Genomic DNA, 15,497 nt, shown 5'->3' on the forward strand with positions numbered 1-15,497 from the left:
GTTATTTTATCATAGTTTTTGAAGAGAAAAAAAATCACAATTTAACACTATTTATGATTAATATGACAACCCTGACAAGATTTAAGACTTTGAAAAAGATTATATACAGTTGCCAGATCTCAAAAAAGCATCTAAATAGAACTTTACCACGCCGCTAAATTGAGCGCCAAGGTTAACAGCATGTTTCATGATTTATGGAACACACTTATAATAAAAAAAACAACTTTCTAAATGTACTGAAATGTTAATAATGCTACAACATATCATCAGTTATGGAAGTATAACATTAGTGTTGGACAATGTCTCCCACCCTACGCATGGAGCTGTTGCAGAGCTCTTTCCGTGACAGACTGCTGCATCCTAAATGCTCAAAGGAGCGCTTCTGCAGGTCCTCCCTCCAAACTGCTGTTATGGTGCGTCCCTTTTGCCTCGGAGGTCGGGACAAACGAGTCGCAGATTACGTCAGCTCCGCCTTTTTGCGTTCCAGTTTCCCTTATCGGACAGTAGGAAAAAACATGGATGCTCCCACTGCTGTTAAAACAATGACAATAACACTGCTCAGTGTTTTGTGCATGTAAACAGAGCTGATAAATCAAGTCTGATGGACACTAAAAAGTAGCGCGTGTATAATTGACTAAATGTTACATAAATAATAGAGAGCGGCTGCAAATAGGCAAAGTATGAGGTTTTACTCAATCCTGTAGCAGCCATCATGAATACAGAAATCCAGTATCATCCTTTTGAACAGAGTTTCTGACTCGTAATACCAACTTTAGGGCTCATTCCAGTTAAATTGTCCGACTACAGAGGACAAAAAACGCAGTATTAAACTTTATAATCTCTGCTACTCACAACAAACTCAAATGTTTACAACATACTAATCTGCACAGGTTGTGATCTGATCATGAATTCTTTACACTGTCAGGTGCTAATGTCCATTTGGACACGTTTTAGCTCTGGAAATATTTGTTTGTACATTCATGCATATTGTACAGTTTTCTGACATCGTTGTATAAATTGGCTGCTGTGTTTCTGATATTTGAACTTGAACATTGTTTTATTTAATCCGACAATTCCGTATTATCTATTAATAACAATTTTTTTTGTGTTTTTTCTCTTCTGCTTTACAGCTTAACCTTAAATTAGGTTTTTATTCATATTATTCAATCTAGTGTAAGTCTTGTTGGTTTCTCATGTCTACGTGTTTTTGCCACTGTCACGTCTGAATTTCCCCATAGTGGGACGATAAAGGTATTTCTATTCTATTCTGACGAGGTTTTAACTATGTGTATTGTATTTGACTAAATACATTGGTTGTCAACTTTCACAAAAGGTCTTTTTTTCTGTTCTTCTTTTCTTTGTTCCTTCCTTTGAGTCAAACAGTCATCTGATCTAAAGCGTAGCTGAAAATCCCCTGCTGGGGTGTGACACATTCATGATCCTTCACACTGTAAACGCAGCAGCGGGTGCCACATGGGCAGCACAGCCGGCACAGTGGAAAAGAATGAAACCATTAGTCTGTAAAAGTTTGGAATTTGATTTGTTTCCCAGCTCTGGAAAAGCGTCTATGTATCGAATGAATGTCCTTCCAGACTTTATTTCCTATCCCATTTTCTAAAGCTTTCATCCGTTTATCTTTTCATCCATGCATTGATCAATCTTTACATTGGCCAGTCCATTCGAGGGTTAGTCGGTCTGTCAATCCATACGTATGTCCATGCATCCTTCTTTTTTATACGTCCAACCAGTCATACATCCATTCATCCTAAATATCTGTCTATCCATGCACTCTTCTTTCTTTTTTTGCACGTTCGATCTGTAAAGCCTGACCAGTGTAGGGATATCTGTCATGAAATCCTCTTTTAACTTTTATGCAAACATCATGTGCTCTGCAGCTGAGATTTCTTTTCCATGTCTACAATGGCAGCAAAATATCAGGAATCTCAATTTTCTATGACCTTTATCCACACTTCCATGAAGAGATGACGCAGTCCGAGTCAGCAGACGTGGAGGAAGCGTCTGTCTGGCACCATTATGTTTGAACCCAGACTGTACTAGTGTTTACATGCGTCTGCATCGCTACACTGACCTCTGCGAGCTCAGGCTGACAGAAGATGGCTAAATGAAGATGACAGCAATGTCTGTGCATGTCCTCTTTGGTTTCCACTTCAGGGTGAAACCCCATAAAATCCCCTCCCCACCTCCCAACGCTCGTTAGTAAGCGGCATTCAAGACAAAAAAAGAAAACTATAAAGGTCAGGTGTAAACTAGCCGTGTTCTCCCTCAGCTGCCGCCCTCCAGGAATTGTTAGCATGCTCCACTTCACCCAGAATAAGCCACAGTTTTGGCAGTTCTAGCCAAAACCTCAACTGCAGGTTTTATCTTTTGGGTGGGTGGGTGGGTGGGGGGGATGGGTGCCATGGTTGGCAAACAGACTGCCAGTGCCTTTAGGCTCCAGATAAAATGAAAGAACAAAGGGAGTCAAGTCTCTTTTTAATATTTTGGTTGCGGTGCACTGGAGACCTAGGAGTTGACAATGAGAGCAAAAGGATGGGGGGTGGGGGGGGGTGGGGGATTATTTTATTCACGGTTCCCTCACAATTTTCACGTCAAACTTTTAGACCCCTTGTGACTCAGATTTCCGGAGTCTTTTTGTGTCCATTGAACATGGAATAGTCCCAGGATAAAACCTAATAAAGCTATTTGCATGTATAAATCAAGCAGAGCGCTATGGCAAAAGCAGTAGTGCTCTACTTGTGAAAGTAAAATCTGTTGGTCTCTCTTTGGCATTAGCACAGCAATTCTTAATGCTACCCTGCCAGACAGGACAAAAAAAGAATGTTACCTTTCCCGAGGCTTTATGACATACATGCACCTGGTCTCAGATCTCTTGCACAAAGGTTGTACTATATCTCTGTGTGAGGGCTACATTCATCATTGACAATACATTCATTTTTGGGGATTGATGATGTATTCGTAATAGGTGTTTTCCTGGGTGGAATGATGGAAAAAAAAAACTCTGCAATTTGAAAACAAAATTTGGATACATCTTGAATTTATTGTGGATGTCCTCTAATACCAACTGGGACACATTTCTACGTGCAGACTCAGAATCCACCCACTGCCAGCAGTTTGTGGTTACATATCTCTTGGCAAAGTGCAGAGTTTGGTGTCATTTTTTCCTGCTGGGACACTCAATTGTCCTCTGGTCCACACTGTCACCTCTGATGATTTCAGAAACCACCAAGTCAGGGCTCAAATTTTTCAGTTCGGCAAATAAATAAATAGGGTCACCCTTTTCACCATAAATATAATGTATTTAATGGTAATTTCCAGTTCACATAGACAGTATTGTAAAGAACTGTAACATGAATATAAATGGACATAAATGTTTGCCTTTATGTGAATTGTAGCTCAGAAATAAAAAATAAAACCTTACTGGTTTTCGATCTTATACAGTAGCAAGAGAAAGATAAGAAGTAATAATAAATCATTAGTAGTAACTTTCGTTGACTAAAAGCCCTTTTATCCGTTGTCCAGTACTCTTGTGAAAAGAGATTTAAAAAAACAAAAAAAAAAAACTAATTGAGTTGCCAATGATGAGCGACCTCAAACATCGCAGCGGACTGTGTGTTATCATTATTTGCGCACGGTCTGAGTCTAAATTCTTTAATTTATTGGTTTAGTTTGTTTCATATTTGACCTAACCACTCAACGTACTAGGGTAGGGGTTATAATGACCAAACATGAATGGTTCTGTAAAACCAGATGGGCAAAATAAATTACCCTTGTTTTGCCTTGTATAGCTCCAGTGGCTTAAATTAACAGGAATTGCTACTCAGCCGTACAAGCCCCAAAACCTCTTGGGGATGCCAGTGGTGTTCAGTCCACAAGCAGAATGTCTCTTTAATTTGAAATATGTGTCACTTCAGATGAAAAATAAATAAATAAAAGGACTGAAAGATTTTTTTTGTTTTTTAAGTGAGGGTTTATTCTCAAATGAGCCAAACCCAATAAATTGTAGCTATACTTCGTAATTCAACGTTTCTCTATAGAAACCTTGCCTTAGAAAGAAATATAATTGAATTACATTTAAAAATATGTGTAGTCTTCTTGGTTTTGCTTTTTCCTGAAATGTTAGCTTTGCAGCAGATTTAACGAGGGGGGGGGGGGGAGACACACACTTTCTAAATGGAGCCACCGCTGTCTCAGCAGTGAGTCTTAGGGGGATGTCAAGATTCATTTTGGAAATTTGACCAAGGCCTCTGTGTGATTTTTGGTCAGCTTTGGGTTTTAACTAATTCAGCATGGCTTGTTATGATCGCCTTGACGCAGATTTTGCTCAGTCTCGTTATCATTGGTTAATCATGAGCGCTGACGTTAAATGAAGCAAGTCATGCCTACAGTGCTCCAGAATGAGTGGTGGATGGGATCTTGGAGACATTTTTCTATATTGGCCACTCCTGAGAAGGTACGTAGAGCCATATTTACCCTTGCCCAAGGGCACATCGACATGTGGCAGGAGGAAGGAAGCTGGAACCCACAACTTTAGGATTGCAAGAGAGCAACTCTTACCACTGAGCCCTTAAGATGCCAGTGGCTTTGTTTCATCAGTTTTTGAATTTCTTTAGAATGAGGAATAATGGGTTGCTTTTTGATCATTTCTAACCACTTTATGTTGTCAGACAGGTTTCACCAGGGGATTGTTTGTTTAAGTAAGGCCGTAATAAGGCCCTGTGTATGACTAGTGACACTGAGCCAAAGCGTTTGCTTACACTTAATTCATGTTTCAACAAGACCGCTTATTATATTTTCACTTTTGGGACGCGTTGGTTTGGATAGCTTTTGTCGTTTTAGTGTGAAACCACAATTTTTAAACTGCCTTTTGTCTGTAATAAGATTGCCTTTGCCGGATTTTTAAAAAGCATTTTGATGAGTAAATACGTTTTCACAGCACTGTAAAACTTTATGGAAGCTTGATTAAGAAAACTTTTTGACTTAGGTCCAGCAGCAGGGGGCGTGCATAGCAAAATGCGAAGTTCGTTTTGTGCAAAGTTACTCAACACTGTTTACAAAAGACGGTCTGGAAGGAAGATGCACCAATGTAAACGTTGTCATGTGGGTCTGTGAGATATTATTAGCATGCAAAGCGTGAATACACGGCACTTAATAGATAATAGTCTACTAAATATTGCCTTTAAGCGGCCCTTTGTGCTATTAAAACTCATTAATATTGCTGTGGCATGTGATTTATGTGTCCCTATATCAGTTGGAGTTTCACTTTACAATGTGTTGACAGCGTGTTTTACTATTTATTTTCGGTGGATAAACGATGGTGCACGCGTCTCTCTTGGAGACTGGTGCGTCATTAACAATCTTCTTGCTGTGAGGTCTGTTGCGGTGTCGTGACTCCGGCGTTGCAAAAGCTGCATTTAATCAAGCCCTGGTCAGCTTTAATCAGCCGCTGCCCAACCTGTCTCGTCTTTAGACACAATGGCACATTTATACGGCTGGACATGAGAGCCTCAAAGAGAGAGACCCTCTGTTGGCTTCTCTGTGCTCGGCTCGACTTTATTGACTGAAACCTGCGACGTAGAGTACGTTCAGGCTCCTATTTGCCTGTTACGCGCGGCAGTCTCTCAGGAAATAAAATGGTGTGTGTGTGTGTGTGTGTGTGTGTGCACTGTTGACCTCTTTCTCTGCAGTCTCCCTCATCGGTGCTGTCATCATATGCAAACAGCTGTGCAAGCGTGGAGAAAAGGGGTAGATTGTCTTGTTTGGGGGGAAGGTTTTCCATTTACAGATGAGGACGTGTAATCACTTTGACTAAGCCGGCAGAGCTTAAGTTTTTATTCTTTAAGCATTGAGAGGAACACAGACGGTATCATTTAAACTTTAAAATCCCACAACAAACCCCTTCAGCTGCGTCGGGGAAAATCTCGTCGTAGCACGCACCTCGGCGTGTCCTCGTCCTGACGCGCGAAGGCTCCCTTCTCGAAACGTATTTAGTCGCCGCTCCGGATCAGCATCCGAGCCTGGAGGGACTCCTACTGCAGACGCTCCCGTTCTGTAGCCGAGCTGCGCTCTGCGCCGGTGCAGCCCCGTCACGAGGAAGCAGCCAGGCAGAAGTCTTCCTGTTGTGAGAGTCGAGCCCCGTCTGGGTGTCAGTAGCAGAAATCTGTCGGGAGAAATCCCTGACATTAATCTGACCTCATGTGGGAATGTTTTTTCTGTGTTTGCAGCAGACTGTTGAAACCTGTGCATTTGCCACAGTTGCGTGTTGGCTGACAGTAGGCAGAGGCGGTGAGGGGGACTTTTCGTCCCACCCTGATACGGTTTCCATCTCAAAGGCCGCTGGGCCGCCAGCCGCGGCAGCAGTGGAACTGAAAATCCAGATCAAAGACGAGGTCCAACCCGTCCCCTCTGGCTGCAGCGCGCATGATGGAAACTTATTCATGGCAGAGTCTTTGAATGCTAGCATGGAAGGAGAAAGGCCCAATGGGATATTTGTGACACAGAAAACAGTCATTTATACCAGTAAGCTGGTTTATAATGCAGGGCACTGTGAAAGTATTCACACCCTTTAAATGTTTCTAAATTTGTCACGTTGCAGCAACCAGCTTCAGTGCATCTATTGAGGGTTTATGTGATAGAAAAAGGTGATACATGACGTTGCCCACAAAATTGGTTTCTAATCACTGTGTTAGTAAAAATCTTGAAGTGTATCTTGCATTTCTTTTCATTCAATATGTTTTGACCCCCTTTCGATGTGATTTCATGTGTAGATCTTGTGCGGCATGCCTCTACCATCTCGACTAGATTGTCTTTTTTTTTTTACCACACCTCCCTGAGTGTTGTTTAGGTCAAAGCGTTTTGATTTATTTCCATCGTCATGAATTGGTAGAATGTCGTTGAACGTATGAAATAATGCAAATGGATCAAATTTGAATTAAAACTAGGGAACAAATGTTTGCCTTTACTGCTTAGTGTTAAACGTTGTGCGACATGTTTTTTTTTTTGTTTTTTTTGTTCACAGCAAAAAGCTTCCGGCAAGGTGCTGTTTGACCTGGTGTGCTCCCACATGAATCTCATTGAAGGTGACTACTTTGGCCTGGAGTTTCAGAACCAGCAGAAGATGATGGTGAGGAAAAATGAAAATAAAGCTTCGTCTTAAAACTGCCGATGACAAAACCGCCTACATTAACGAGCCGCTTTTGCTCTTTCGCAGGTTTGGTTGGATCACATCAAACCGATTATCAAGCAGCTTCGACGTAAGTGTTTCAGTAAGCTGTTTAGTCTGACTGTAGGTAACGACTGAGGAAAAGCACTGCAATAGCTCCTTTTAAGATGCCAATGCTCTTTTGGTTAATGAACCTGTTCCACACAGGACCCAAACACACAATCTTGAGGTTTAGTGTGAAGTTTTTCCCGCCTGACCAGTCGCAGCTGCTGGAGGAGATGACAAGGTGAGCTCCTCTGCAGATCCTCTAAGTCGCGTTATCTGCGCGTAGCGTTAGTCTTTCCTCCAGGCACGGAGGCGTATGTTTGTATACGTGTCAGCGTGAAATATATCTGCTAGTAGGTAGAAATGAAACATGGGGCCCGACACCCGCCTGATTTATGACCCGTCTGGTTTATAGGATTCAAATGTCATGGCTGCCATGTCACCAGTTTAGCCCTCTGGAGATTAGCATGGTGGAGCTAATGGTTTTCTGGTTTCTGTTGTGTAGTTCTGGAGGCGCGGCGTCTTTTCTGAGCGATATAATTGACGGGCAACAGACTAAGCCTGCACAACTGTTTGTGTTTTCATACATTAGGAATGATAATGGATGTTTTTTTTTTTCTTTTCTTTTAAATATTCGTACTCAATTTTCAATTCTGCACATGTATTACTCTGTTATGCATAACATTTAGGAGCATCTCTGTTTCAACCAAAAGCGTAAACAAATGTTAATCTTGTAAACTTCTTTGTTGTTTAATTAGTGTTTCTGTTTAAGCACTAGCCTATGTTACTTTTTCAGTTTGATATTCTATTTTTTACACATACCTTATTGAGATTCAAAAGCTGCATATATTATGTTTTAGAATATTTCCCTTTTGCATTGAAATCATTCAGTTGTGTTCTATATAAAGTGGAGCTGCAATGCTTTGGTCTGACTAACTCAATATTTCTGCTTTACCTTGTTTTGCAGCTCCGAATAATGAGAATAGAGAAAACTGAACGGATTGAAAAATATGCGCCAAACAGAAAATAAAGAGATCTGTGCAACAGCTGGACAGACTAATTTCAACTTGTCTACACTTCTAGAAACCCCAACTACACAACAAAAATGTATTTAAGGGCTACAAAAAGGGGATTTTAATGCAGCTGACATGTCTGTTGATCCATTTTCTACAAATACCGAGGATCGTATTGGAGGTCCTTTGCTTCTAACAATCAGTCTGAACAACATCCAGTTGTGAGGTCTAAAATATCAAGCTTTATTTTTACTACTACTACGATGGACCTGAATTGATTGTACAGAAGCTGATGCTATAATTTAATTTCAAAGTCCTATTTAAAAACTGCAGCATCAATAAAATATTCTTTATACCCGAGCCTAGAAAATGTAATTATGATTATGTACCGTTATGCCTAATGGTGTTAATTTGCGTTTTACCTGTAGTCATATCTGCCGTTCGTGCTTTATTCAGAGTATCAATATCTACTTAATTCAGGATCTGCTTAACAGCAAAAACACAATTAATCACAGTTTTAAATGAAATTTATGAATAATTTCAGCAGCAAAGGACCTGAATAATGTCCCCAATCCAGTTCATGCAAGATACATTAAATTATTAGTTAAATTGTTTTAATCCTGTTGCAAGATTAGGGGACAATTTTATATGTGAAACCAGAGTATATATGATTTTTCTTCATTTACGTTTGATTATAACTTAATCAAACACCAGCCCCGTTATCTGATTTCCAGAAATGACACAAACGATCGTCTTTTCCAACATTTCCTTTCTTTATCCGTGACACACGGCTGACTGACAGCTTGCAGTGACACTCTATGCTCCATATATTACCAGAGAAAACCCTTCAGTTTTTCTCAGTTCATTTAAAAACGCTTTGACCACACAAAAAAAAAAAACACCAAGACAATTTAAAACTGTATATTTTTCTAAAAACGATTAAACAGCCCTTGCGATGCATTGTGTAGTGTTTGTGTTTAACCTTCGATCACATCTAGGGGACTGTTAATGCGACGCCTGTCTGTGTTTCTGTTCTCGCTCAGGTACCTGTTTGCGCTCCAGATCAAGCAGGATCTCTCCTGTGGACGTCTGATTTGCAGCGACACCAACGCGGCTCTGATGGTCTCCCACATCATCCAGTGTGAGGATGCACGCCCCTTTTCTTTGCTCCGCTCTACACACCAAAGCAGTGACAGATCTGACAACTGTCTTTTATAGATACACTGCTGCTTTTTTCTTTTTCTTTTTTTTTTTCTTGCACAGCTTATCATCAAACATTGTCATGCTGCACACGACGCAGCATTTCAAATTGATTATCTTTGTGTTGCTATGGATACCCTTCAGTCTGCTTGTCTGAATGTAGTCTTGCGTGGCTGCAGCAGAGCAGTGAGTCATTTCCGTCTGCGGTCATTTCTGGACCTCAGATCGTCCAGTTGTGTTTCCATTGTCACATTTTTTTTCCCCAAGCAGCACCACACTGCAAAAACTGAACTTAAAATAAGCAAAATGTTCTTAAAATTTGTGTATTTTTCCCTGATTTGAGCAGGTAAATAAGATGATCTGCCAATGGAACAAGATTTTTGCACTTAAAATAGGAACAACTCATCTCCATCATCTTATTTGAAGTGCAGGATGTCTAATTATCTTATATTAGGGGTCAAAACACTCATTCCATTGGCAAATAATCTTATTTACCTGCTCAAATCAAGGACAAATACACTAACTTTAAGAACATTTTACTTATTTTTAGATCCGTTTTTGCAGTGCAACTATGGAGCTGATTTCTTAATTTTCGTTCCTTCTTCTTTGCTTTTTCTTTTTTTTTTTTTTTTCAGCCGAGATCGGAGACTTTGACGACAGCCACTGCCGCTCCCACCTGCTAAACAACAACTACATTCCAGATCAGATGCCCCTGATCGACAAAATCATGGCGTTCCACTCAAAGCATATGTGAGTGTGGGATCTTTAAATCCCAGTTAAAATAATAAGACGTGCGTGAACAGAAACCATTCTCCTCAGCCGTGAACAGGAAATGTTGTTGCAGGCTTTGTTCGGTGGCCCTCCGGGATGTTTTATTACGCAGGTGACACGTTCAGGAAATCAGCCGCTAAATGAATGGGTTATTACTGTGAATGCAGTAGGCATTCACAGTTATTACTGTGAATGCAGTAGGCATTCACAGTTATTGAGATCTCTTCCGCCTTTTTACTGTTTAAACTTGCTTCGCTTCTCCTCCTACAGTTTTTCTCCGATTTCAACCATTCAACTTTTAAACTATTCAGCTTCTTCTGGAATGGATGGCTATGGTCTTTTTGTACTTTTAACTCTTCAACTTTTAAAAAATATTCAGCTTTTTCTGCACATTTTTCAGCTTTTTTTTCTCATAGGAAATGAATGTTAATTCACTAAAATTCCGCTCATTTCAGTTGCTTTTGACAGCTTACTGCTTCAGCCTACTTTCAGCTAGAAAACGCCATTCAACTTTTAAAATGTAGTGATCTTCAGCTATTATGGTCTATTTCAGCTTTTCATATTTTACCATTTTCATATAGTACCTCCTTAAATATTTTTGGCTTTTCAAGAAATTCAGCAAATAACATGCGTTGCTATGGTCGTCAAGGAGGCAGTTATAGAGTGCGCACTCTAGAAATTCAACAAATTCTTCTTCTCCGAACAACTTCTTCTCACTCGCCTCAATTTTCAACCTATCCACATAAATTATACATCAAAAACGTAGAATTTTTGTCTGGAATCAGGAAATGTAACCCTCATTGGTATAGCATTTATAGATTTTTCGCAAATCACCTCAGAGCGACACAAACCCGAAACCTCCCCCATTCATTTCCTATGGAGCGCTTTTGAAAAATGACGTCTGAAAATCCAAAACATCACACGTTTTCGCATCGTCGCTACTCCTAAACCGTTTGATGTACAGGCATGACACTTTCACATATGAATGTCCCAACCCTTCTGGCACTCACAAAAAAGGATTTTGTGGATAACTGTTACGGTTTTCCGCAGGAACAATTGTTCGGGAGTAGTGAATGTGCAAAATCCTGAAAATGCTTTAGAGCTGCATTGTCCCACATGATCCACCTTTTTACATCGTCGCTGTGCCTACACGATTTTCGTACAAAACATAAAATGAGCAACATAGTCCTCAAAAGCCTGCTGATACTCACAGTGAAATAATGTTTTTGATTCTCTTTATACTTTTCAGCTAAGAGCGATTTGTTCGGGACTGTTTTTAGAGGATTTTGCAAATTCCTTAAAAAACCCCTTTAGATCATAATTTTTTACGCCTTTGTTAAACTTTTCCAGCAAAAAACCGATAGCTTTTCTTCTTCCCCTATCCGTACGAACTAAACGCAGAAAAAATTACGTCTCTACCATTTAGGGATCAGGAGATATGAAGCGTTGTTCGGGGCAAAGTTCTCCATTATAATCCAATGGGACTTATTGTGAGCAAAGTCTCTGCACTTGGGTAGACTCGCCCGCTGCAGGTGTGTCAGTGAGTTTCCATGACGACGGAACTCTGAGGGCCAGAGGGAGAGGATCAATTGAGATAGAATGGCAACTTTCGACGCTCACCGCAGTTGCTGTGATTAATGTAGGAATCTGAAATTTTCACAGTCACTTCCTTTGACATTTTAAAATTTTCAAGTGACTTTCAGCTATGTGTCATTTTTCTGTCCAATTTGGATTTCACATGCTTTCCTATTGGGCCTTTGCTTCCAACAGGACCTGGCATGATGCCCAGACACGACCAATTGGCCAATACAGCACCACCCACATGTGGGGGAAATGGCGCTACTGACCATTTTGGTCAAATATTGAGTTCTGGGCCAGATGTGGTGAGGCTGAGTTGCTAAAGGAGGCCAATCTGACCCATGAACTTTGGTCACGTTTGGTGACATTAAGTATTGGCACCCCTATTTGAGGCACTTCCCAGTACAGGATTTGGACCAAACTGACAGAGTACAATCACCCGGTGATCCTGAGCACAACCATGTTAGCGGCTAATGGTTAGCATGTTGCTAATTGGAAGTAGCTCTAGGAAGCTCGGACAAACTTCTGCTTTACAGAGTCTGTACCTCCTTTATACAGAATGCTCCACAATAAGTTGGTCCTTGTCACGTAAAGCATCTCCAAGTTAGGAGGTGTCAAACATCCAATGCTTTTCAATGGGGGCGAAACCCCTTATACTCCCTAGAAATGCAGGCCCAAATATGGCAACAGTATATTCAAGTTTGAAATTCTACTTCTGCTTTGTTAAACGATTCAGTGTTAGAATGAGTTAGGAAATGTTTGGTGCCATTCCCTCAGTTTTTTTGTAATCATTCAGCTATTGTTCTTTCATGTTCAAATTCTTCAACTCTTTCAAATTCTTCAACTTTTTCAACTTCTTCAACTTTTTCAACTTCTTCAATGCTTTTCAGCTGTTTTTTCTCTTCTTTAAGATCTTCTGCATCTTTTGCTCAATCATTCAGCTATCTGCATTCACAGTGCATTTTCGCAGGAAATGCAAATTTTTCTAGTTTCTCACAGTGCTGCACACAGCGACTGTGACAGACATCAGCTTAGTTTAGCCAGCCTTTTGTAACTCATTTTGAGGCTTCTGGTGATGCTTATTGGACGTCTGTTGGGGTCTGCCTTCACCATGTTTTATGTTTGAAGAAGTGTTTAGTGGGTGTGCATACTTTTACAAGGCTTTTGTGAGAACAAAAGACGTAAGTTGCCCCAAAAAGAGATTTAAAAAAAGAGATACGTTTCTTGTGGATCACCAAGTGACACACACGGCTGTCTTAGTTGGGTTAGTGGGATGAAAACCCAGTTTTTACATCTATTTAGAGACGAACCGATGAAGAAGTTTGAAAGGATTGGATTATTTTTATTGCACTACTTTTCAATTCTATCTAGTTTAATGCTGGGAGTATATTACTGGAACCCTTCCAGATCTGCTCACACCATCCAGCAAATCCATCAAGTATTCTCACAAGCTATTTGAGCAGAAGCTTTGGCAACACGTCGGTGCCCTCTGCGCCGCGGGCGGGCCGTGAGCGTCGGTGGTCAGCTGCTACGGCTTCAGAAAGCTTCACTGCTCTCTTTTGAGTTGCTCATTCTTACCACAGCTGATAACGCCAGCCGTGGCTCCTCTGGCCGGGCGCCGCGTTGCGTTAAATCCCCTTGTAAACGAGCACACACCCAGGAAACAGGGGGGCTTATCTACTGATGGGAATTAGGAAAGTTAGTTAAAGTTGCAGCTCTTTCCCCAGCCATCACGTCTACTCCAAAAAAACACTCAAGAAAAAAATGTTGAAATCTGTGGTGGCTTTTAAACTGCAGTAGAGAGAGTAGATGAAGGTCCATGCTGGTTTTGTTGTTATACTTGCTCAGGAATTATCTAAATAGGTTGTAGTTGTTAAACTCTTGAAGAACTCATTGGTCATTTAATTAGCTGTTTAACTTTTTTTTCTTCATATAACGGGGTATCTTTGTATGGGTCTTCACACACATATGTACATGTGTGCGTTGTATGGATATAGACATATATAAGACAATAAAACAATGTAGGAGGAGTATCAGTTTTAAAAATGAAAATAATTTCAGTTTTTTATGTTGTATTTTATTTAAGGATAGCCCTGTCTTGATATTTTGTGGGGTGGGGGGTGGGGACTTTATTGGTATCACAGCAACCGAACCCATCTTATAGTTGCTCATCCAGTTTTTGCATGCCTCCACTTGTATTTAGACGATTTATATGTGGTGGGAAGTCATTGAGCGTGGAAATGCCTCTTTACCGCCCCCGTAATTTTTTCTCCCTCTCTACAGATTCTCTATCTGACTCACTGGCTGCTCTTCTAAATATCACTTCCAGTCACAGTAGACATGCTGGTCAAATTAAAAGATTGCATTTAACTAAATCTGTGAGGTGTATGAGTTAATCAGGGGTTTATCGATATTATTATTTTCATTGCTTTTTAAAGTTTTCAGGTAAATATTTCTTGCCAAGTTCGATCGGGCAATATTGGGTGCAGCAGATTCAGATTTCTCTTCAACAACTTACCTTGGGTTCAGAATTTTTTCTTCTTTACCATTTAGGACTTGGACCAGAGGTAGCATCACACTTGGTGTGGTTTAGGTGTGAGAGAGAGGGATCACTGTAAAACAAGAGTTTTGCCAATATTTTAAAGAAACAAACATTCTAGACAGTTTATCACCCTAAATGTGTAGTTAGCATGGTTAGCACAGCTAGCATTTCTAAAAGACACGCCTTTGTGGGGATCCTAGAGAATGTAGATCCGTACTTCAACTGGGATTTTAAGGTTGTCAGTATTTCTTGATCCAGCAGAAAGATCTAAATCTTCATCTTCTGGCCTTCCTGTTATCTTCTGAACTCCTGCTCCTCTCTCTCTCTCTCTCTCATACAGCCTGACTGAACCACAGACTAGTATGAAGCATAAAATACTATTTCTCTTTATGTAGCTTATTACTTTTTTTGAGTTGATGCTGAATACAGCTAACTGTAACCTGGCTGAAAACTATCTGATTCTGATCACCAGGGTTTTTCTTAATTATTCTCTATTCACATTGTTCCAGAATTCCCTCATTGTATATTTGAATGTGTCTTACTCGTGTGACCTTCTCAGAAAAATTCTACGATAAAAACATACGTGGTGTGTATTGTATTCCTGTGTGTGTTGTAGAGGTCAGTCACCAGCCGAATCAGATTTTCCAGCTATTAGATGTTGCTCGCAAGCTGGATATGTACGGGATTCGGCTGCACCCTGCCAAGGACCTGGAAGGTACGGTGTTATGGCTGTGGCACACATGGGCGTTGTGGCCTTCCAGGTAGGTCCCCAAACAAATGTGAATAGCGGTCTTGGTTTGTGTTCCTTAGTTTGTCCAAATAAAAGTTTTTAAAAACGAGGTATTCACATTTTCCACCACCTCAGACTCACACGAAGAGCAATTCACACACAAAGATCAACACCTTCAGCTGGTCCAAAATACGCAAACTGAGCTTCAAGCGAAAAAGGCCTCCGCTCAAGCTGAGGCCGGATCTAAACGTAGGTGACGTCGTTTCGTCACACTTGGAGAAGACGGACTGCGTCATGGTTGTAAATGATCTCTCAATGTTTCTTCAGAGCTCCTGCCAGACACGCTGGATTCCTGATGGCCAGGAGGGACTGTTGTAAAATCTTCTGGAAGATCTGCGTGGAATACCACGCCTTCTTCGCCTCTTTGAGGAACCTAAA

General features: G+C 40.6%; 1 protein-coding gene across 1 annotated transcript in view; it reads left to right on the forward strand.

Moving 5' to 3' along the window:
- LOC118563828 (FERM, ARHGEF and pleckstrin domain-containing protein 1) overlaps nt 1-15,274 on the forward strand; it is a gene marked incomplete at its 3' end in the record, with an annotated part of 55,085 nt that extends 39,811 nt beyond the window's left edge. The window contains 7 exon segments of the mRNA XM_036139755.1: nt 7,037-7,141; nt 7,229-7,271; nt 7,388-7,466; nt 9,282-9,379; nt 10,074-10,188; nt 14,946-15,090; nt 15,195-15,274. Coding sequence (XP_035995648.1) covers nt 7,037-7,141; nt 7,229-7,271; nt 7,388-7,466; nt 9,282-9,379; nt 10,074-10,188; nt 14,946-15,090; nt 15,195-15,274 — 665 coding nt within the window.
- Between the last annotated feature and the right edge of the window lie 223 nt (nt 15,275-15,497).

The sequence above is a fragment of the Fundulus heteroclitus genome, chromosome 7, assembly GCF_011125445.2.
Source record: "Fundulus heteroclitus isolate FHET01 chromosome 7, MU-UCD_Fhet_4.1, whole genome shotgun sequence".
NCBI classification, from domain to species: Eukaryota; Metazoa; Chordata; class Actinopteri; order Cyprinodontiformes; family Fundulidae; genus Fundulus; species Fundulus heteroclitus.